Below are 19,232 nucleotides of genomic sequence, written 5' to 3'. Positions count from 1 at the left end.
ATCTTTCCCCAGGTCCCTCCCTCTTACCGCTCCGTCTCTTCTTCCGAATTCACGTTTTCCCCACTCTCACACCTTCCCCCGACGTCCTCCCCCTCCCCGGCCAATATCCCAAACCCAAACCCAAACCCAAGAAACGTGAGAGTATCTTTCCCGCCTCCGAGGCAAACACCACCACCACCATCCGTCTCGTCCCGTAAACTCGCACAGAGTGCCCATTTGCACCACTTGCATACAACGGCGGCGGCGGCGGCGGCGCGGGAGGATACGGAGCGTGGCATCACAGCAAGTATGAGGCGTCGACGGATGAGGTCGTCATTGGTGAACGATGACAATGAACAGCAGACCACTGTTTCTGGGCTCGGATCTGGAAAGGCGGATGCTGGTGGCGGCGGCGGTGGCGGCGGTGGTGAAGAGGCGGAGAGGGTGGTGGGAGCGGAAGATAATAGTCAAGGAGAGTGGGGGACGGATGATTTCGATACAGAGGCGGATGATTTCGATACAGAGGCAGAGGCAGAAGCAGAAGTGTCAAAAGTTGAAGATCAAGTGAGGGATAAGAAAGATTCAGAAACGGATAGGAAAGAACAAGATCAGTTGGGGGAGACAGAGCAGCAGCCTGTGCGAGAAAAGCGGGGTGTACAAGGAGAACATGTAGGATTAGCAAGAGCATAATGCATAGCGTATAGCATGGAGATATATATATATCTAATGTGTCTATGTATAAACATCACCAATATCATCTGCGCTGGCTATCAAAACGATGTATCGGTAAAGTGCGGTCGTAGCTGCAGCGAGCAAAAACATAATGTCAAAGAGCCGCCCAAACACTCTAAAGTCGGGTAGGGTCGACAACAGCGAGTCGTCTTTCGGAKRCGAAGGGCGAGGAGGAGGGGGAGGGTGAGCATCCGCATGTCCGGCGGTGACTCGGGACACACTGGCATCCTGGTGATAGACAACACCGCCCCGGACATGGCCGCCCCATGACATCTGCGCCGCTCGTCCCTCTCTCTCATCCACGCTCGTACAAGGTGCCCACGTGCTACAGCGCAACGCACACAGGGCGTATATCAGAGCGCACAGACACCGCCCACGCAGCGGCGACGCCATCCAGCTCGTCGAGTGGCGCAGGGTATAGGCGGTCGCCACGGGGATGTCCGGCGCCACACATCCCCACAGCGCCGTCGATGCACATCTCTCGCACGTCCGTGCCCATGTATCCCGTCCACACAATAAACATGGCCATCTGCACCATCTGCACACTAACACCATGCACAGCACCGCAACGCAGAAACCAGCGACCTCGGTCCGCACGGACAACAAGCCTCGTATGCCCTCCGCCTCAAAGAGATCAAGCAGGGCCCTTCCCGCAGGACAGACGATCCCTCCGCCCGGTGACTTCACGCCCAAAGTGTACCTTTCATACTCTACACACTGGACATGTCTGACAAACGCAGGTGGGACGAGCGGTGGGACGTCTATTTCCACGCCTTTTTACTGCACGAGACGAAACATTCCGACTGCTATTACTACAACGGCCGTACGTGTAGATCCAGTCGACTCTGCGCTGACCACCAGGTAGAATGGTGGTTCCCTGAGAACAGACGCAACGAAAAGACTCTGCACATGTTTGTAGCTGCAAGATGGGCACCGCTAGAGTACGTGTTTTGTGCTATGGATTAGAAGATGCATTGACGTAGAGTATAGCAACCTAAAGGTAAGCCACTTGGCCAATAAACAAACGCTCAATTGGCAGTACTACAACCTGCACCTCGTATGTCCACCACAACCATGTCCACCGCTCATCCCTCTAGCCCAACGGCAAGATCATGGAAAATCGTAAGTGCCGATCAGTACTGCCCAACACTATCCGGCTGATAACCATCAGTCATGTTGTAAGTGTATCTGGCTGATAACCCATCAGTCATGTTGTAAGTAAAGGCATACAGGTTTATACTTGTAAAACGCAGCCGCTACGTCGGTCACAACAATCCCCAAGAGGAATGGCTACACGACTATGTTGGCTGTGAGTACGCCACAGCGTCTGGCGATGGTAGCTCATAACGGCTAGACAATTTGAATTTGGTGACGATCGATATGCAAGTAACGTCCGGGGAGTTGAGCCAGTGAATATGCACATTTTATATAACTATGCTACGTATTATGCCAGCGTCTTGTCACTCTGCACGTGGTTTTCGGCCGCCGCAGCAACCGCGTCGCGAGCACGCACACGATTACCGAAACCCATCGTCTCACCGCCAATCTCCCCTTCACTCCCCCCCCCCAACCTACGCCATGTACGAGCCACACCTCGTAGACTTTGCAAACCAGCACAGCCATGATAACGAGGGCATGTCCCTCCTCGAAGAACTCGACAAGATTGCGCCTATAAAGCGCTTTGATGCCTTTCCAAAGGTGCGTCTTCTCTTTCTAGTCCCAGCCCGGTAAACGTTATAAGACAATTCATAGGTCGAGTCTACGTATACGATAAAATCTAGAAGAGGCGGTGTCCTCACAGCACTGGTTGGACTGATCATATTCCTGCTTGTTCTTGTAAGTTGCGTCCCCTTGTTCGCCATCGACATCGATCATTTTGCTGAAATCCTCCCGAGAACGATTTGGGCGAGTATCTGTACGGCGCCCCGGATTACGCTTTCCAAGTGGATTCGGAGGTACAAAAAGACCTTCAGCTGAATGTGGATCTGACTGTGGCCATGCCATGTCGCTGTGAGTCTTCGTACCCTTGTGCCCCAAAACTCGTCTCTGATATATATACATATTGACACTGGGAAAACAGACCTTACGATCGATCTGCGTGATGCTGTTGGAGATCGATTACACTTGAGCAACTCTTTCGCAAAAGATGGGGTGAGTTGTATCTCTCCCTGCAAGCAAGACTCGAAATAACGAACCCAAAAGCTGACGGTCTTGTTAGACCCACTTTAACGTCGGAACAGCCACTTTTATAAAGTAAATCTCAATCATCTTTTTCCACACCTTTTCCACACCTTTTGACATGCGCTGACAAGAACCAGAAACAACCCTTCTTCAACGACGCCCTCTGCCTCTGAAATCATCTCCTCCTCTCGCCGCCGGACACCCAACCAACAATCCTCATTCTCGGGTATCAAGCGTCTCTTCGGCCTTGACTCTTCCGCCTCGTCCAACCGCCGCACGTCCCAGGGACACACTGCCTACCGACCAACGTACGACAAGGTTCAAGATGGGCCCGCATGTAGGATTTACGGGAGTGTAGAGGTGAAAAAGGTGACTGCAAACTTGCACATCACAACGCTCGGTCATGGGTATATGAGCTTTCAGCATACCGATCATCATCGTGAGTCTGAGTCTTGTTGCTCTTTTGGAGTATACGCGGGCTGCTGACAAAGAAAATGTTTACAAGTGATGAACCTTTCACACGTCGTGCACGAGTTTTCATTCGGTCCCTTCTTCCCCGCCATCGCCCAACCTCTTGATCAAAGCTACGAAATAACAGAACAGCGCAAGTCGTCTTTTCCCTCGTGCCAGAGTAAACATCTAACACCACTTTAGCGTTCACCATTTTCCAATACTTTCTCCGCGTCGTGCCCACCACCTACATCGACGCCAGCCGCCGGAAACTGATCACCTCTCAATACGCCGTCACGGACTATTCTCGATCGTTTGAGCATGGCAAAGGCGTACCCGGCTTGTTCTTCAAGTATGACCTCGAGCCCATGTCGGTCATCATCCGCGAACGAACGACGTCGTTGTACCAGTTCCTCATCAGGCTAGCCGGTGTAGTCGGTCAGTCCACAAAAAAAACACTTTTAGTTTTTTGGTTTTTTGGTTTGCGGCTGACCCGGGTTTTGTTTGGATAGGCGGAGTATGGACGGTGGCCGCGTTTGCGCTCCGGGTGTTTAACCGAGCACAGAAACACGTTTCAAAAGCTGTCATGGGCGAGAAAGAGTATATCCCGTCTTCGTTCCATACACCGTCTCCGGCTATCAAGCAGGACCAATCGGGGTATTTCGGGAATGATCCCTCGGCGACGCTGGTGTCAAGAGCAACAAGCTGGGTATCGGGAAACAGTCCCGGTGGGGGACGATCTGGGTGAAAAACTAAAAATTGATTATCTATAGATAGTTTATCATGTATATATGCATAAGTAAAAAAAAAGTAACACAATTACACCTTGGCAGCGATCTCTGGCGGCTGTGTAGATAATTGGGAAGCAGCGTGCTCGGCAGCAGCTGCACGTCGCTTCTTGAGTACATTTTCAATAAAGAATTCACCAGCCTGACCAAAACGTCAGTTCTGTCATTGTGACCAACTGTTTCTTCTTAAAACGAACGCACCTTGTAACTTGACCTGACAAGAGGTCCGCTGGCCACATACAAGAACCCCATCCCCTCGGCAACGTTTTTCCATTTCGCAAACTCTTCAGGTTCGACATACCGGTCCACCTTCATGTGTCGTTTTGTCGGTCGCATGTATTGACCAAAAGTGACAACGTCAACGTCCGACGCGCGTAACCCTAATTTTTCTACCCGTTAGCAGTTGGGAAATGGGAAACGAGACGGGGGGGGGACTGACGTCTCAGTGTTTCGTGGATCTCCTCTTCCATCTCCCCGACACCCAGCATGATACTGCTCTTTGTCAAAATCTCCCTGCCCGCGGCCTTGGCTCCCTTCTTGGCCTCTTCCAACACTTTTAAACTCTGGCTGAACCCCGCCCGCCTATCTCGTACAAACGGCGTACACCTTTCAACAGTCTCCACGTTATGCGCAAAGACATCAAGGCCAGAGGAAGCAACGGTGTGGATAACGTTGACGCCCTTTGTGGCGAAGTCGGGAGTAAGCGCTTCGACGAGGATATTGGGTGCCTTTTGCTTGATTTTGGAAATCGTAGAGGCGATATGGGCCGCACCACCGTCCACCAGGTCTAAAATCCGCGATTGGAAAAAAAAGTCAGCTATATACATCCCCCCACCTACCGAGTAAAAAGTTGTACGACGCACCATCTCGATCGACACTTGTCAGTACAATGTAACCCAAACCCCATCGGCTGATTGCTTCCGCAGTGTTCTCCGGCTCGTGGACGTCCAGTGGAGGAGGTGCCCTGGAGGTCTTTACAGAGCAGAATCGACATCCTCTCGTACATTGATCGCCCATCAACTGGTCCAAGAGATCATCAGCCTTGCGGTCAATGATTGAATGATGAGAGAGGGGAAAAAGCGCGCGCGCTAATTGGGACTCACCATGATCGTCGCCGTCGCATTTCCTTTACCGCCGCCCCAGCATTCGCCAATGTTGGGACACTTGGCTTCTTCACAGACAGTGTGTAGTCCTAATCCACGGAGTTCCTTTTTTATACCGCTGTAGGAAGCGCCAGTGGGGATCGGGTGCTTGAGAAAAGATGGCAAACGAGGTCTAAAATGTAGCAATTGAGTAAAAGGTGGGCAGGCGCGGGGGGGATGAGAAGCAGGGGAAGAAAAAACATACTGTTTCGTGTTACCCAGAACCACACGTTCGTTCTCGGGGGGAACATCGCCTGATAAAAAGTCGTCAAAAGTCAATCCATCGTCGAGCTTTTCGAAACGAGGTTTGGATTTTGTGGGCTGGGCGGCAGGAGGGGTGGGATTGACGGTAGCGAAAGCCCTGGTGGCCGTGGAGGGCACGGTGGCGAGAGAACGGATGCGGGATGCTGAGGGGAGCTTTACCATGGCAGGGAAAAGGGTTGGGTTTGAGAATGGAGAGTAAAGATGAGAAAGCAATAGATAAGCGGGGCGAAACTTGGAAATCATGGTGCAACACGGGTCGGATCCCAATCAGCCGTTGGAAATCTCGGAACAAGTCACGTGACCGTCCGCTATCACCAAGCGTTTGGGCCGAAAAATCCCAAGTCCACTCATATCCTGCCCATTACTACGCAATCTCTCTACTGCTTTTAACGAAGACTCAAGGTTGACTCTAGGACCTGCACAAAATATCGCATTTATAGCTACAAGATCGATTATACATTTACATCCCTCATCGACGCCCGTGATCAAGCAATACGCCACGTATTGGAGAAGTCTTTTCGCCATTCCGCTTCGAGTCTCTGTCCCTCATTCGACTGAAGTTTTCCTCGTCTGATTTGATCCAGGACTCTTCCCTACTACTTCCAATGCTGGTCCTTTCCCGTCATTCTCAACAATGATGCAAGGCGGGTGTGGTAGTCTGCGTCTTGTTGATGTCGATGGAGGCTCAGAATCTTGCGATGGTCTGGACACTAGTGACTTGGATATCAACGGAGAAAACGGACTAGAATTGAGTCCAAGCTTTCAGTGTGCCACCGTCGGCAGTCAGCAGGCAACCGTGCACTCTTCTTGTGGCTGTCCCCGGGGATGTCCCTGGGGATTTGGGAAATGGCACGGGTGAAGCTCTACCCCAAGGAATAGGCGCAGAATCCCCTATGGAGTTGAAAGGGATCTTGCGTGTTCCAAAAGCTGGCAACAGAGGTGGCAGAAGCTCTTCTTCGTCCATGTCGTAGAAGGTAGGGGTTTGAATCGCTTTATGGAAGTTGTTTCGGGACGAAACAGAACTCTTGTATGAAGATGCTGCTGACGGTGAGCAAGGAAGCTCTGCTCGGAAGTTCTGGGCAGAACGTGTTTTGCAACAAATCGTCATTGGTCTAGGAGCGGAGAGCCATTCCTCCATCCCAGAGTCTCGCTTGACTGGCAACGATGACTGCTTTCGTGCATGGAGCTGCCTACTTTCCCCGCTATCTGTCCTTCCCAAAGCTAAACCCGGCCTCATGATATGTTTATCAGCCCCGAAAAATGTCCCTCCTCCTTTGCCCCACCTGCCGCCAGTATCGCCCATGGCCGGTGGGAGAATCGCTGGCGAAAAAGGTTGAGCTCTTGAATGGAATGCCTGCCAAGCATCGCGCGAGCGCTACGGTTGGCTGCTGAGGACTGGATTGTCGGAGGAGAAGTGAGGCAAGTTGTTGAGCAGTTCTGTGGGAGAACGGCTTTGGCGAAGTCGAAACTTTGTCGACATCGAATCCGTTCAACCTGGAAGATATGTGGGATGGCAATAGAAGTTTGTGTTGAATTGCGCAATGGTAGCAAAGCCCAAGCTAGAGCTTGATGGGACGCTTGTCTGTTCAATGGACGCGTTAACCAAGCGGTCAAAATAGAAAGTCACTCGTCCTACCTTACCTGGAGGTTAGCCTGAGGAGTAGTGCTCACAGGTGGAAGACCTTTATTTATCCTCTTTAAAAGCTTTGTCGGCCCTCTGGTTGCCTAAATTTACATAGTCGTGAAGCCTCGTGCTGAAAATGTATTGGCGTGGGTTTATGCATGGCGGTGGGGTTGAGGAACAATTAGTCTGGGAAATGGGGTTGTGAGCTGCAGAGCGGGAGTATGGTGACTTTATTAACATTTTGAGACTACGCGGGCATGGGGTAAAAGAATATGCCTTGGCCTGAATAAAATGAAGTGCGGAGTGATGGGTGGCCGGTATTTTTTTTGGTGGGAGGAGAGCAAGGATACCCTCTACCCTCCGCCTTGGCACCTAGAGACGCTGATGCAATACACCTCAAGCATGAAACAGGCTCTCTTCACTGTGTCTCGTATCTTGGCAACATTATAAATACCACACCTCTTGTCCCCAGACTTTTCATTCCATCCTCTATCTAATACATCATCCTAAGTCATTCCAACCTTCCACAGCACATGTACTCGTGAGTAATCCGAGTGCTGATCCGCCAATGGTGATTAGGTTCAGTATCTCACAATGAACTCGAGCAAATTGGCAATTAAACCTATTATACATGTCCATGATCCGACGAGCGAGGCGTCCTACTCCAATAACCTCTTTGTCAATTTGTAATCGACAGTTTGTTGTGGGACATTGAGCGGCAAAAGGGAATTAGGTATATCCTTTTCCTACCTCTAAAATCCAAGCTGTTGATTAAGCCTGTCAATTGTGGAGTTTATCGCGACTTCGCAGCCCTGCTCACGCCATGAAAACCTTGTTTGGCACCCAGGACAATTTATGGCCGCACTGGTTGATGATTTGAACAATCGGATCGAAGGGTGTTCTAGTAGCCGCTTTCCACTTTCCAGAGTCAACGGGTTGATAATCTAGGGGGTCAGAATCGATGGATGCAATCTATCATCCAAATTGATGTGTAAGCACCTGCGTACAGACTGGGTGAAAGAGAGAAAAAAGAAGCATAAATCCAAGTCCTTAATAATGCAAACAAGCTATTCTATGACCGACCATATCTAATCATCACCCTCTCCACAGCCCACAGCCCCAACCCAGCTCCCCACAATACGGCCCGGTCTCCGAGTTGCAGCTCTGGTCAGCGGCACCCAAAACCTCCAACAAGTCAGCGGACGTAAACAACAACCAGGCACCGCTCTCAGATCGGCAAGCCACTAGTGTAACCCACCAGCTTTTTGATCAGCGGGGACACAGATTGTTCGGCATTCGGGTGCCCTTTCGCAGTCTCTGACATGCGTCACTCGTTTTCAAGCTACGCACGATCAGCCTTATAAAACAAGCAAACAGATGCACTTTTCAACCGCCCACTTCCGCCTCATACCGCGAATCAACTTGCAACTGCCGTCCTTCTTTTCAACAATAGCCGTGCAACTCCTCCTTCTCCCGCCCCGGGACGCCAGGAGTCCCTGGGCACATAGCATCATGCCTCTAGAGTTCTCTCAATTCTTACGCAAAACTATTTGATGAACGTCAAGGGACTGTACAAATCGTTATTATTCGGCAGGTTCCTTCAACACTAAATGAAACCATCGGGTTTAACGAAAGACAGGTTTCTTTTATAAATAAGCGCCATGTCTAATGAGCTTTCCTAACCCCATCTACTTAATAACTACTTACTTTCACAATATCTGCACAAGATGTTTTTCAAAAGAAATTCTACTGACACACCAAAGCCGCCAAAGCATGCTCCAGATAGGGATACTATCCCAAGCCTAGAGGACCTAGGTGTTCAGCTCCATCCCGATACTGCTCGTTATGTGGCAGACAGTGAGGCATTGGCCCATGCAATTGGCGGCAACGGTCAGTAATGTTTTTCCCCTACATTACCTACCTGCCTTGTACTCACACGTCTGCAGGCCTCAAAGATGTATTCAGCAGTGGACTTGTTTTGATTGCCTCCTTTGCCACTTGTATGGGTGGCCTGCTCTTTGGTTTCGACCAGGGTATTCTTACCATCGTCCTTACCATGAAACAATTCCTTGGGCAATTCCCAGATATCGATCCCGACGTCAGCTCTTCCGCGGCCTTCCACAAAGGGTAGATGTCGCTTTTGAAATTTATAAGGGTACAAAGACCTGTACTGACTGTCACGCTTCCCAGACTCATGACTGCCCTTTTGGAACTTGGCGCTTTGATCGGAGCCCTTCAAGCGGGTTTCGTTGCAGACAAGTATTCTCGTAAATCGGCTATCGGTTAGTAATCAAAACCACGTTGCAGACAAGCGCCATTAGCTGACTGAAGCTGGAAAAAAAAGGTCTCGGTTCTGTGTGGTTCGTCATTGGAGCTATTCTGCAGACCTCATCCTTCTCTTATGCTCAACTGGTTGTCGGCCGATTAGTAGGCGGTCTTGGTGTCGGTCTTCTCTCTGCTGTGGCCCCAATGTATATTAGTGAGATTGCACCACCAAACATCCGGGGCGCATTGCTTGCCATGGAGGCTACTACCATTAACGGTGGTATCGTCATCATGTTCTACATTGTGAGTGTTATCTCTACTAGCTACCCAAACCTTTTACTTACTTTTGTATAGACTTATGGCTCTCGACACATCCCCGGTGACTGGAGTTTCCGACTTCCTTTCCTCGTTCAGATTGCCCCCTGTATCCTCTTGATATTCGGTCTCTGGAAACTCCCATATTCACCGCGATGGCTTGCTCAGGCAGGTCGCGACGAAGATGCCCTCCACGCTCTCGTACGTCTTCGAGGATATCCTGCCACCGACCCTCGACTTCAGGCCGAGTGGATCAGCATCAGGGCGGAGGCCATCCAGAACCGAGAGGTTATTGTCAAGAGCCATCCTTCTCTTCAAGGCGAGGACTTTATGTCCGAATTCAAACTCGAGATTGCTTCTTGGATCGACATGTTCAAACCGAAGCTTATCAGGCGAACTATCATCGGTCCCACCTTGATGATGTTCCAGCAGTTTTCTGGTATCAGTGCTGTAAGTTTTCCTCAGATCATGCTTGAACGTTGAATATTGATTCAACAATCCATCAGCTCGTCTACTACTCCCCTACTCTCTTTGAGCAGCTCGGCCTCGACTATACAATGCAGCTTGACATGAGCGGTGTCCTTAACATTATTCAGTTTGTCGCCACGGGGCTTGCCTTTTTCATTCTTGACCGAGTAGGACGAAAACCTCCTCTCCTTTTCGGATCTGTGGCCACCACTATTTGCCATGTAATTGTGGCGGTCATTATGGCTAAATTCAGTCACGATTGGGTCCGGTACAACAAGGAGGCATGGGTGGCTGTGGCCTTCATCTTCATCTACATCTTCTCTTATGGTGTGGGTTGGTCTCCGGTACCTTGGGCCATGCGTAAGTTCCTTTTGAGCTCAAGCAACATGGAAGGCCAGCGCTAATAACAGCATCGTAGCTGCCGAGGTTCACACGTCGAGTCGCCGAGCCAAGGGTGTCGCCATTACAACCGTCTTCAACTGGTTGGGTAACTTTATCATTGGTCTCATCACACCACCTATGCTTGAAAACATTAAGTACGGCACTTTCATTTTCTTCGCCACCTTTTGCTTCCTTTCTGGTCTCTATGTCTGGTTCTTCTGCCCTGAGCCCATGTAAGATTCGAGTGTCCGAAATCCGTGTCTCGAAATTGAATGCTGACGACTCTGGACAGGGGTAAAACGCTCGAGCAGATGGATCAAATCTTCCACTCCAACACTGCTCATGAAGACAACCTAGCTAAATCGGATATTCAGGCGGCCATCTTGGGCATTTCTATTGCTGGACCATTATCCGGTTCTGCCATTGCTGGAAAGGTCGGCGACAAGGATATTCAGCAGGAGTGGATAGAGAACGCTTGATCTCAGAGATGCTCAAATTGTTTTATGTTGGTATTATTATTTGTAGCTCAGAATAAGGAATCAGAAGAATCTGAAAGGAGCGTGTTTAGTCATAGAGGATACATACGTATGGCTCGTGTTTACATTATTAGTTTGATGTACGTTAACATTCTAAATGCTTCCGCTTTTTGCCTCCACTCTTCTCGCTCACTCGCTCAAACCTCCCGCCTATCAATCAAGCAACCTCCCTACTTCTTCTCCCGCCCCTTTAGACCACCAGCGACCGCGCCCTTGCCTTCGCCAACTCCATGCTAATCCTCGTCTGCGTTCCTAAGAAAGCGCCTTTCGGTATGGTGTCACGATCTTATGTACGAGTCAATCCGTGGCCGCGGCGTTCGCTGTCACGACCCAATCTTATGTTGTGTAGCGCAGGTCAGGTAGTCGTGGGAGAGAGCGAGAGAGGAGAGGAGGAGGAAGGGGTGGGGGGTGGGGAAGAGCGGAAAAGGGGTGGCTATGTCTAGGTGTCTAGGTAATTAGGTGCTGGGTTCGTGGACGGAAGAGGACTCGATGTTCTGCTCCTTGTTGTTGGACCACCTGGAGGGGGGATATATAGAAGAACTAACGAACAAATCAATAACGGCTCCTTGACTCTAATACCTCAGCCTGCCTCCACTCTGAGATCTTCCGATGGAACCGTAAACGTTCGCTTTTCGAAACTGGTCGACGGTTTAAATGGTATATAAGGAAGTATTTTTTCGTAGTTCCGTAGTCGTCAGAAAATCAATACTGTTGCTCTTTATCACTCTCTTTGCCTTCGAGAATTCCTTCCTTTTAAAGTCATTTCAGCCAGCCCTTAGTCCAGCTCCTGCCTTCAGGCGGCCTTGGCTATTCCTTTCCTCTCTCCAAGTCGTCCAGCTCCTGTCCCGTCAGCCTGGTAACTCCTCCGTTCCATTCTGCAAGTCTGGATACTCTTTACCTTTTCCTTGTCGAGATTGTACATCATTCGAGTTAAGCGCCGGGCAACTAGGCTGACTGACGTGACACATGGCCTTACTCCTTGTTGAATGATTGACTGTTACCAAGACTCAGCTCTCATGTTATCCAACCAGAGTCTGTTGAGTGACTCTGTGTGTTAGCATAGGTCACAAACTGGTCTAAGTTGGGTGGGTGCTGTCCCTGTACATGTACAGGAACCAGTGCATAATTATTGTGTGTGGGTGATTGTATGACGATGATGCCAAAAGTTGGGAAGAAAATCGTCGGTCGAAGTCCGACAAAATCCTTCTCAATGATCATGACGATGCGCCGATGCACTATCGCTGCCCGCCGATCCCAGCAGCGAATCGATGGTAGCTGATAGAGTACATATACTCATTCACGATACATGTGACCAGATACTTAGCACATAGCACAGTGCAAGCATTTGCAATAACTGGCACCATCGCACAGATGATTGACGGCCACTGTTCACTATTGTACTACACTGCTTGCTTCTTCTGTTCCCATGCAAATTCTAAGTATCTTACAATGTAGTACTATCGTATACTTGCTACAACGACATTCTCCTACAGCTGATCAACATCCATCACCGAGTCCGCTTGTTTTGCGTTGCTCTCCGCCAGCCACGCATCGATCTTGGCCTTTAGCTCTGTGTCGGGAATGCAATCCTCGTACTTCAGCCTAGATGCAAGATATTAGCTTCCAAGTCTATACGCAATTAAGGAGGTACATGATCACTTACGGCACGTTGTTGAAAGGGTCGACTTCCTTTGAAAGCAAGACAGTTCGAATGGTGCCTCTATCAATGGTCACTCGAGATACTGGTAAGATGACAGGATCTTTCATTACTACGGAGGGCGAGCGTCAGCAAAGGCATGGGATATGGCCAAGCGAGATTTGACTTACAAGTCGACAACAATGGATCCAAAAACTCGTCCGGAATCTCCCTCTCGTCCTCCATTGATATTGTCGCTTTCATGTCTTCTATTTTTTGCGTAAAGCTGATAACCTCGGCTACCTCTCCTTCAGTCATGATGGCTCTGTTCTTCAAAGTCCTAGCGAACTTCATAAACAGATCCTTTGAATAACTTCTACCATCATTGGCGACAGCACGGATGAATTCAGATTCGACGGAAAGATTGAGGTAGATTTGAGCAATAGCTGCTAAAAGGTCCTTAGGCTTGAAGTAGTATTTGTCGGGGTTGGATACTTTAAGATCCGACATCTTTGGGCCAACGAGAGCTGTAAGGTTCTCATCCAAGGACTAAATAATGAATGTTAGCCATCATCCACGCCCACATCAGTAAACCAACTTACTGCTGCCAAACGGTCAACAATCTCGGGAGCAACAAATGGCTCTCGTGTGGTTGCCGTAAAGTCTCGAATCAATTTGACATTTGATAAGCCCATCTGCGTGTGCCATGGGACACTACCCTCCGTCTGCCTCAACTGACCATCGAGATCCTCCCGCTCTGACTGGGGCAATGCTTCCCACGAAGCAGTGTTGGCTTTTTGAGACTCTATTTGTCCAATCTTGGCCAAACCGGTCAAGGACTCTTCGAGGTGGAATGTAGTATCGCTCATGAGCATGTTGACAAAGCGAATAAACTGATCAAAGTCATCACTGGAGGGGGGGGAAACGCAAAAAAGTTAGACACCCAACACCATGAATACAGCGATACCTGGGACGTACTGTCTAGACTTGACAAATGCTTCCCGGTGGAGAGGGTTTGTCCACATGGCTTTGAAGATGTGGCCAATGTCGCGCCTGTGCACAGTCAGTCAAAATCCATTCATCTTGAAATTAAGACGTTGCTAACCTAAAGTTGAACTTGTCTGCATCACCAGTCAGTCAAGACATTAGACTAGAGACATATTCACTCACCCCAGAATTGCGTATGACCTCCAGTGATCTCCACATCGATGAAGAAACGGATCAAAGTTGGCATCAAGTGGTCTGTGGCCACGCTGAGTATACTAAGTCTGTCAAAGAGAGGACCATGGCGCCAGTAGCCCATGGGATACAGGCCATATGAGATAATCTAGGGTGCTGTTAGTCAAGTTTCACACGAGACAATAAGAGGTAACACACCGTGACAAGTTTAGCTTTGAGGAAAGGGTTATTAACGTAGTTGGGAGAAAGAAAAGTGATGGCAAAGGTAATAAAGATGTCCTTATCTACATCATCAAGCGCATCGGGATCATATCTGGGGTATGCGTCAGTTTATTCCCGAGCTTGTTAAATGTCACTCACTTGGCGAGGAACTCAAAGTACTCTGCGATGTTTTCGATGAAAAATTCTGGCAACATCCTAAAAGCCATTGGAGCTTCTTTTGGTAACGGTAAATTAAGAGGCGACGCTGGGTACTGGTGGTTTGGGTCGACAAGGCGGATGAGCCATGTCATAACAAAGCTGAGGAAGGAGACAACCATTCTAATCATATCTCGATCCAAAAGCTGCGTGTCGTAGGCGTGAATAGAAGCATGAAGAACAGACATGTCGCTCTTCAACTTTTTAATTGTTGCTTCGCCCTGTGCTTGTAATGTCGCATTCTGCAAAGATGTTAACCAAAAATAAAACCGGGTAAGAATCATGTCCTTACATTTGCCCAATCGCCTGTGGATGCCTCAACTCTCTTCAGTTCCTTTTCTATTTCACTCAGATTTTTTTCAGCTCGAATCCTAGTTGAGATAGTCTTGACTACACCAAGATGGAGATAGCTATTGAGAAGGAAAAACAAGTCGGAGATGAAGTTTGGTTTCGTGTCCACTAAAAAGGAATTGAGTCTATGCATTTATATTGAAAGGCGTGACAACATACCATCCATGGAGCTTCCAAAATATTCATCCGCCTCTTCCTTGGCGCCCTTAATCTTTGTCTCTTCTGAGATATCGATCCTTTTCGAGGATTTATAATATGCTGGATCAACTTTGTCAATTTTGGAGAATCTGGCGTCCATTACCGGCTCAAACAGTTTCAGCAGCACGACCTGAAGATTCGTCATGTAGCCGTCTGAGGAGACGGTTCGAGGGTCAACTCGCATTCCCGCACGCTTCTCGTTGAGACGCAAAGCAAGTGTGAAAAAGTCAAGAATACCCTCTCTGGCATCTGGTGATGCACGGACGATGGCATTGTAGACGTTAAACAGGGATGACTGTCATCAAGTCAGCAAAAATTAGCGACTTTGTTACGTACATGTAGGCTTCCGAGGGTAAATCGAAGGTTGCTTTTGTTCGCGTCAATGTCTTCCTTCTTCCTTTCGGTAGGGTTAGAAAAGTAAGTCTTCCAAATTTCAGGCTATGCACATGGTTGTTTTAGAGAGTTTCACGATTCAAAATTGACGCTAATGACTCACGAATTCTCTAGGGAAAACACTCAGACGTGTAAGGGGACCTAAAAGCGATTGCCATTCGAGTTTTGGAGCTGTCACATTTGGCGCCACCCAAATAGGTAAAGTGGGCAGCTGCTCATGGTTAGCCTTAATGATTAGGTCATAGAAGTACAACTTACAAACGCGGCTATATGTTTGACTTGTACCAACAAGTTCATAGCACCGAGGTATCTCCTCCACTCCGCACCCATGATATCCGGGGTAGGAGTGATCTTGAACCACTCTTGGAAGAATAGACTCAGTGTCGGGCTGATGACATCTTTTAAAGTATCATCGTCAAAACCGGCAGCGAGGTCCTGGAGGAAAGGTAACAAGTCGTTGGGCTGAAGGGGACCAGATAGCGGCGTCGGGACGGAAGGGGTAGACATGAGAAGATCACCGGATGACGGTTGATGAACTGAAAGGAGAAGCGGGAGAAATTCGGCCGGCCCAAGCGGTTTCCTAAGAATCCAACGTTACTTTTAGCGTCTCGAGTGATCCAAGCAACTCACTCTGCTGGTTGAGGGAACATGGTAGGGTCCTCGATCGTCATACCACAATATGAGACAACCAGCCCCTTGATCTTATCCATTGATTTGCCCCATTGACTCTTTTCGTCTTCGGAGAAGGCATACCGGTTGGCGTCCCTACTGGCTTGGTACAACCTCTTCCAACACCCAGCAAGGTATTCAAAGACAGTCTCATTCTGAGGTAGTCCTGCAAGAATCGTAAGGGCATCGGGATCATCGGACTGAGCCATAAGCGTGGGGTCCATGGAGAGACGGGCAATGAGAAGTCTATCAGCTAGCTCTATATCGGTCCTGAGCGGAGAAGGATAGTCTATTACATTAGTATTTGATCAAGACAGGCACAACTTACTTTCTTCATTGAGCTCCTGTTCTAGATCTTTGAGCCAACAAAGGGACCAATCGGTTTCCTGAGCCTTCTGCTTCTATGTAAATAGTTAGTCGTTGGCTAACACAGTCTGCAAATGGACTAACACTTAGTGTAACAGCGAATACTTGCCCAACCTTCTCGGTCTCCCATGCCTTGTATTCCGTCTTGACAAGTGGCTGGATTGGCTTGGTATGCACAATTCTCGGACCCACCGGTTCATCTCTGGGGGTACTAGCAGATGATGGTCTCTTGAGAGAAAGACTGGGGGTGACGGAAAGCTTGGGTTGGACGGCTTGAGGGTCAGGTTTGGTAGAAGCAGAGGGTTTTGGGGACACAATAGCGGGGGAGGAGGATGTGGGACTAGCAGCGGGAGGAAGGTTTGCAAGAAGTCTTGAGGAGGCGGAGGGTGGGTGATGAGGCTCGGGAGTACTGCTGGACGAGGGCTGTTGCTGTGGCTGGGTCTGCGAGGGGATGGGGGTGGAGGTGCCGAGGCGGGCGAGACGCTTGAGACGGATCTGTGGGGGGTAAGAGGGTGTCCTGATCTGAGTGTGCTCACCTTGTCAGCGTCTGAAAGGTTTGAGTTGTCAGCCATGGTGGGGAGGAAGACAGGGGAGAGAGTAATAAGTAAGCAGTTCAAGCACTTTATGGGTGACGCTTCGTATTGACTTGCGCGGCGGCAACAACGCGACATCCTCGCTTTCCCACGCTCGCACAATCCACCAAAGTTATCCCCTCCCACGATCCATCACTCTTCACAACAACAATACCAGATACACTGACAGATCACCCGTCCGCACGCCATGGCACAAGTCGTACCCTGCCTCGACCACCCATCTTCCTACCGCGATAGCAGGTCAGAGGTACCCGCTTCCCTCTTCATACCCAGGGAACATGCGCTAATTTCACACCCAGATTGATCGAGAGACTGAGCGCCGACTTTTGGCCCTATCGAGCACACTCTATATTGGTAACCTCAGTTTCTACACCACAGAGACACAGATGTATCAACGTGGGTTTCCAAGGCTCTTTCGATTTGTTCGTTGCTAAATGGTATTGACCAGTTTTCTCCACCTGTGCCAAACCTGAAATCGGCGGAGGTATCAAAAGGTGGGATTTCCCTTTCAAATTGCGTCGCAGCAAGCTCATGTCTTGCTTTAGAATTATCATGGGTCTCGATCGGAATACCAAGACACCGTGCGGTTTCGCTTTCGTCGAGTACTTTCTTCATGAAGAAGCAGTCGACTGCATGCGATACATCTCTGGCACCAAGCTCGATGAGCGAGTCATTAGATGTGATTTGGATCCAGGATACAAGGAGGGAAGGCAGTTCGGTCGAGGGCGAAGTGGTGGACAAGTTCGAGACGAGTTTAGACAAGAGTACGACAGTGGACGAGGTAAGCTTATTGCTGTTCTAAATACTTTAAAGGGGGAACTAATGTACAATCACAGGCGGCTGGGGCCATCAACGTTTGGAGGAAGAGAGAAGGAGGCAGGAACAAGACAGATTGCGTTCTCAAATGCAGTTCGACACCTACGCTGCTGTTGGTGGCCTGGGTCTTGCGGGCGCCGACGTTCCTCGAGGTGAAGACTTCTTTGGCGACCGACAAAAGCGTGGTAGAAGTGAAGACGAAGAGGAGATTGAAAGGCGTGAAGATGAGAAGCGTTTACGAGGCGAACGAGACGACGAATAAACCGCACAACACCCATATAGTAAAGCATGTATCCAGTTATATGCTGCATGACCAAAGTCCATCTATTTCTGTACCCGCGAGTAGATTGGCGACTCCTTTTCGTGGATTTGCGGTCGTCCTTCTGGTGATCCGGGAATGTTTTTAGTGAGGCCCTACAAGAATAAACGATAAGCACCCTACTATAGGCTCGGATCACATGCGTCGAAAATACTGACAAGCTTTGTAAAGACACATTGGTTGAGTGCCTTTTCCGGTTTTCGGCATGCTTGGAAGTACTATCCTTGAAATTAGATCTGCTACAATCGCATGGTTACATTTTCCCTCACCTGGTTGTTCTTTTCCAAGCATTGCCAGTGGGCATCAAACTCAGTCAGACACGTCTCCCTCAATTTGTTAATCCTAAAATATAAAAGATCACCCTTGTCAGCCTCCACCTACATGCGCTCGTATGCCGCAATTTAGACTTACAGCTCCTGCGCGCACCGTGTCACCTTTCTGCCTTCCGCCAAACAGTGGGCCGGATCCCTGTTCTCCTGCTTACACAGCATAAAGTCCTCTGTTTAAATCAGATACACGCACAAAATCTGCCATATGCGTAACCTACCGTTCACCTCCTTGCAATGTTGACCAATGAAGAAGGAAGCGCTTTTCAAGGGGGCGGAGGTGACGCCGAGCTCATCGACATGGGGGACATTGGAGGGCAAAGGGTTGGGGTCAGAGTACGGCTTGTCGTTGAGGACGGCGGAGCGGTGTGTGGCCATGGTTGGTGCTGTAGAAGGGTCGTACGGTTGATATGGAATTGAGAGATGGTGGTTGGTGGTTGATATTGAGCAGCGACGAAGCCATGTGGCATGGCGTGCCTGATTGAGATAGGCGCGAAGTGGGATAACGCCGAGGAAGTCTGTAAGGGGTGGCGGTTGACTGTACTGGTGGTACCTTGCCTCCACTTTGTGCCTCCACCAGACAGAGGGCAGCGAACAAAGATTAGAATCGACCTGATATAGAGCCTATTTTGCCACTCACCTAAAACTTATCGGGCCTCCCATGTCTAGACGTAGCAGAGCAGGTGGGGCAGTCCGTGGCCCATCTTCTGCCCTTACTTCCTTCTTGGCAGTACGTTCTTTATATCTTAAAGGTTTCTGGCGCCGCTCACGCCGACAACGCAGGGCCTCGGCGTTGAACCGTCGCATCGTATAAATGCTTGGGGAGATCGTTCCGCCGTTGAAA

At 49.4% G+C, this 19,232-nt stretch overlaps 8 protein-coding genes across 8 annotated transcripts in view; 5 read left to right on the top strand and 3 right to left on the bottom strand.

The window, feature by feature from the left end:
• Positions 1-984: 984 nt before the first annotated feature.
• Positions 985-2,141, top strand: CNL04355 (hypothetical protein). The gene is made up of 7 exons (XM_024658822.1): positions 985-1,407; positions 1,452-1,534; positions 1,577-1,652; positions 1,702-1,711; positions 1,751-1,833; positions 1,883-1,903; positions 1,952-2,141. Exons 1-7 carry the CDS (start codon positions 1,148-1,150, stop codon positions 2,022-2,024), a joined length of 606 nt encoding a protein of 201 aa, XP_024514655.1. The 5' UTR covers positions 985-1,147; the 3' UTR covers positions 2,025-2,141.
• A 126-nt stretch (positions 2,142-2,267) lies between these two features.
• CNL04350 (ER to Golgi transport-related protein, putative) lies at positions 2,268-4,152 on the top strand. Its single transcript, XM_567986.1, has 9 exons — positions 2,268-2,409; positions 2,464-2,547; positions 2,607-2,721; positions 2,792-2,862; positions 2,930-2,964; positions 3,030-3,331; positions 3,398-3,496; positions 3,547-3,780; positions 3,855-4,152. Exons 1-9 carry the CDS (start codon positions 2,290-2,292, stop codon positions 4,088-4,090), a joined length of 1,296 nt encoding a protein of 431 aa, XP_567986.1. The 5' UTR covers positions 2,268-2,289; the 3' UTR covers positions 4,091-4,152.
• CNL04340 (conserved hypothetical protein) lies at positions 4,125-5,750 on the bottom strand. Its single transcript, XM_567985.2, has 6 exons — positions 5,478-5,750; positions 5,234-5,405; positions 4,994-5,150; positions 4,570-4,917; positions 4,332-4,510; positions 4,125-4,272 (listed from the first exon to the last, which is right to left on the bottom strand). The coding sequence occupies exons 1-6, from the start codon at positions 5,696-5,698 to the stop codon at positions 4,162-4,164; spliced, it is 1,188 nt and encodes a 395-aa protein (XP_567985.1). The 5' UTR covers positions 5,699-5,750; the 3' UTR covers positions 4,125-4,161.
• A 3,057-nt stretch (positions 5,751-8,807) lies between these two features.
• CNL04310 (monosaccharide transporter, putative) lies at positions 8,808-11,200 on the top strand. Its single transcript, XM_567982.2, has 8 exons — positions 8,808-9,050; positions 9,107-9,287; positions 9,351-9,442; positions 9,505-9,728; positions 9,780-10,190; positions 10,247-10,568; positions 10,627-10,822; positions 10,882-11,200. Exons 1-8 carry the CDS (start codon positions 8,888-8,890, stop codon positions 11,066-11,068), a joined length of 1,776 nt encoding a protein of 591 aa, XP_567982.1. The 5' UTR covers positions 8,808-8,887; the 3' UTR covers positions 11,069-11,200.
• A 1,211-nt stretch (positions 11,201-12,411) lies between these two features.
• Positions 12,412-16,928, bottom strand: CNL04300 (hypothetical protein). Its single transcript, XM_567981.2, has 18 exons — positions 16,871-16,928; positions 16,419-16,829; positions 16,297-16,369; positions 15,930-16,257; positions 15,558-15,879; positions 15,403-15,510; positions 15,243-15,344; positions 14,868-15,201; positions 14,650-14,816; positions 14,301-14,599; positions 14,139-14,253; positions 13,932-14,088; positions 13,867-13,882; positions 13,740-13,814; positions 13,364-13,670; positions 12,953-13,310; positions 12,789-12,894; positions 12,412-12,727 (listed from the first exon to the last, which is right to left on the bottom strand). The coding sequence occupies exons 1-18, from the start codon at positions 16,904-16,906 to the stop codon at positions 12,613-12,615; spliced, it is 3,429 nt and encodes a 1,142-aa protein (XP_567981.2). The 5' UTR covers positions 16,907-16,928; the 3' UTR covers positions 12,412-12,612.
• A 130-nt stretch (positions 16,929-17,058) lies between these two features.
• Positions 17,059-18,041, top strand: CNL04290 (20 kda nuclear cap binding protein (ncbp), putative). The gene is made up of 5 exons (XM_024658144.1): positions 17,059-17,174; positions 17,227-17,323; positions 17,376-17,421; positions 17,473-17,708; positions 17,764-18,041. The coding sequence occupies exons 1-5, from the start codon at positions 17,115-17,117 to the stop codon at positions 18,003-18,005; spliced, it is 681 nt and encodes a 226-aa protein (XP_024513822.1). The 5' UTR covers positions 17,059-17,114; the 3' UTR covers positions 18,006-18,041.
• CNL04280 (conserved hypothetical protein) lies at positions 18,010-18,791 on the bottom strand. Its single transcript, XM_568211.2, has 5 exons — positions 18,610-18,791; positions 18,474-18,561; positions 18,332-18,404; positions 18,221-18,280; positions 18,010-18,157 (listed from the first exon to the last, which is right to left on the bottom strand). Exons 1-5 carry the CDS (start codon positions 18,764-18,766, stop codon positions 18,068-18,070), a joined length of 468 nt encoding a protein of 155 aa, XP_568211.1. The 5' UTR covers positions 18,767-18,791; the 3' UTR covers positions 18,010-18,067.
• A 239-nt stretch (positions 18,792-19,030) lies between these two features.
• Positions 19,031-19,232, top strand: part of CNL04270 (DNA dependent ATPase, putative) — a 2,232-nt gene continuing 2,030 nt past the window's right edge. Inside the window, exons 1-2 of the mRNA XM_567979.1 lie at positions 19,031-19,118; positions 19,172-19,232. The exon at positions 19,172-19,232 is cut by the window's right edge and continues 158 nt beyond it. Coding sequence (XP_567979.1) covers positions 19,050-19,118; positions 19,172-19,232 — 130 coding nt within the window. The 5' untranslated portion in view covers positions 19,031-19,049. The remainder of the gene's footprint in view (positions 19,119-19,171) is intronic.

This window comes from Cryptococcus neoformans (genome assembly GCF_000091045.1).
Source record: "Cryptococcus neoformans var. neoformans JEC21 chromosome 12 sequence".
In the NCBI taxonomy this organism is placed as follows: domain Eukaryota; kingdom Fungi; phylum Basidiomycota; class Tremellomycetes; order Tremellales; family Cryptococcaceae; genus Cryptococcus; species Cryptococcus deneoformans.
Note: the sequence above shows the minus strand (reverse complement) of the source record. Positions and strands in the feature narration are given on the sequence as shown.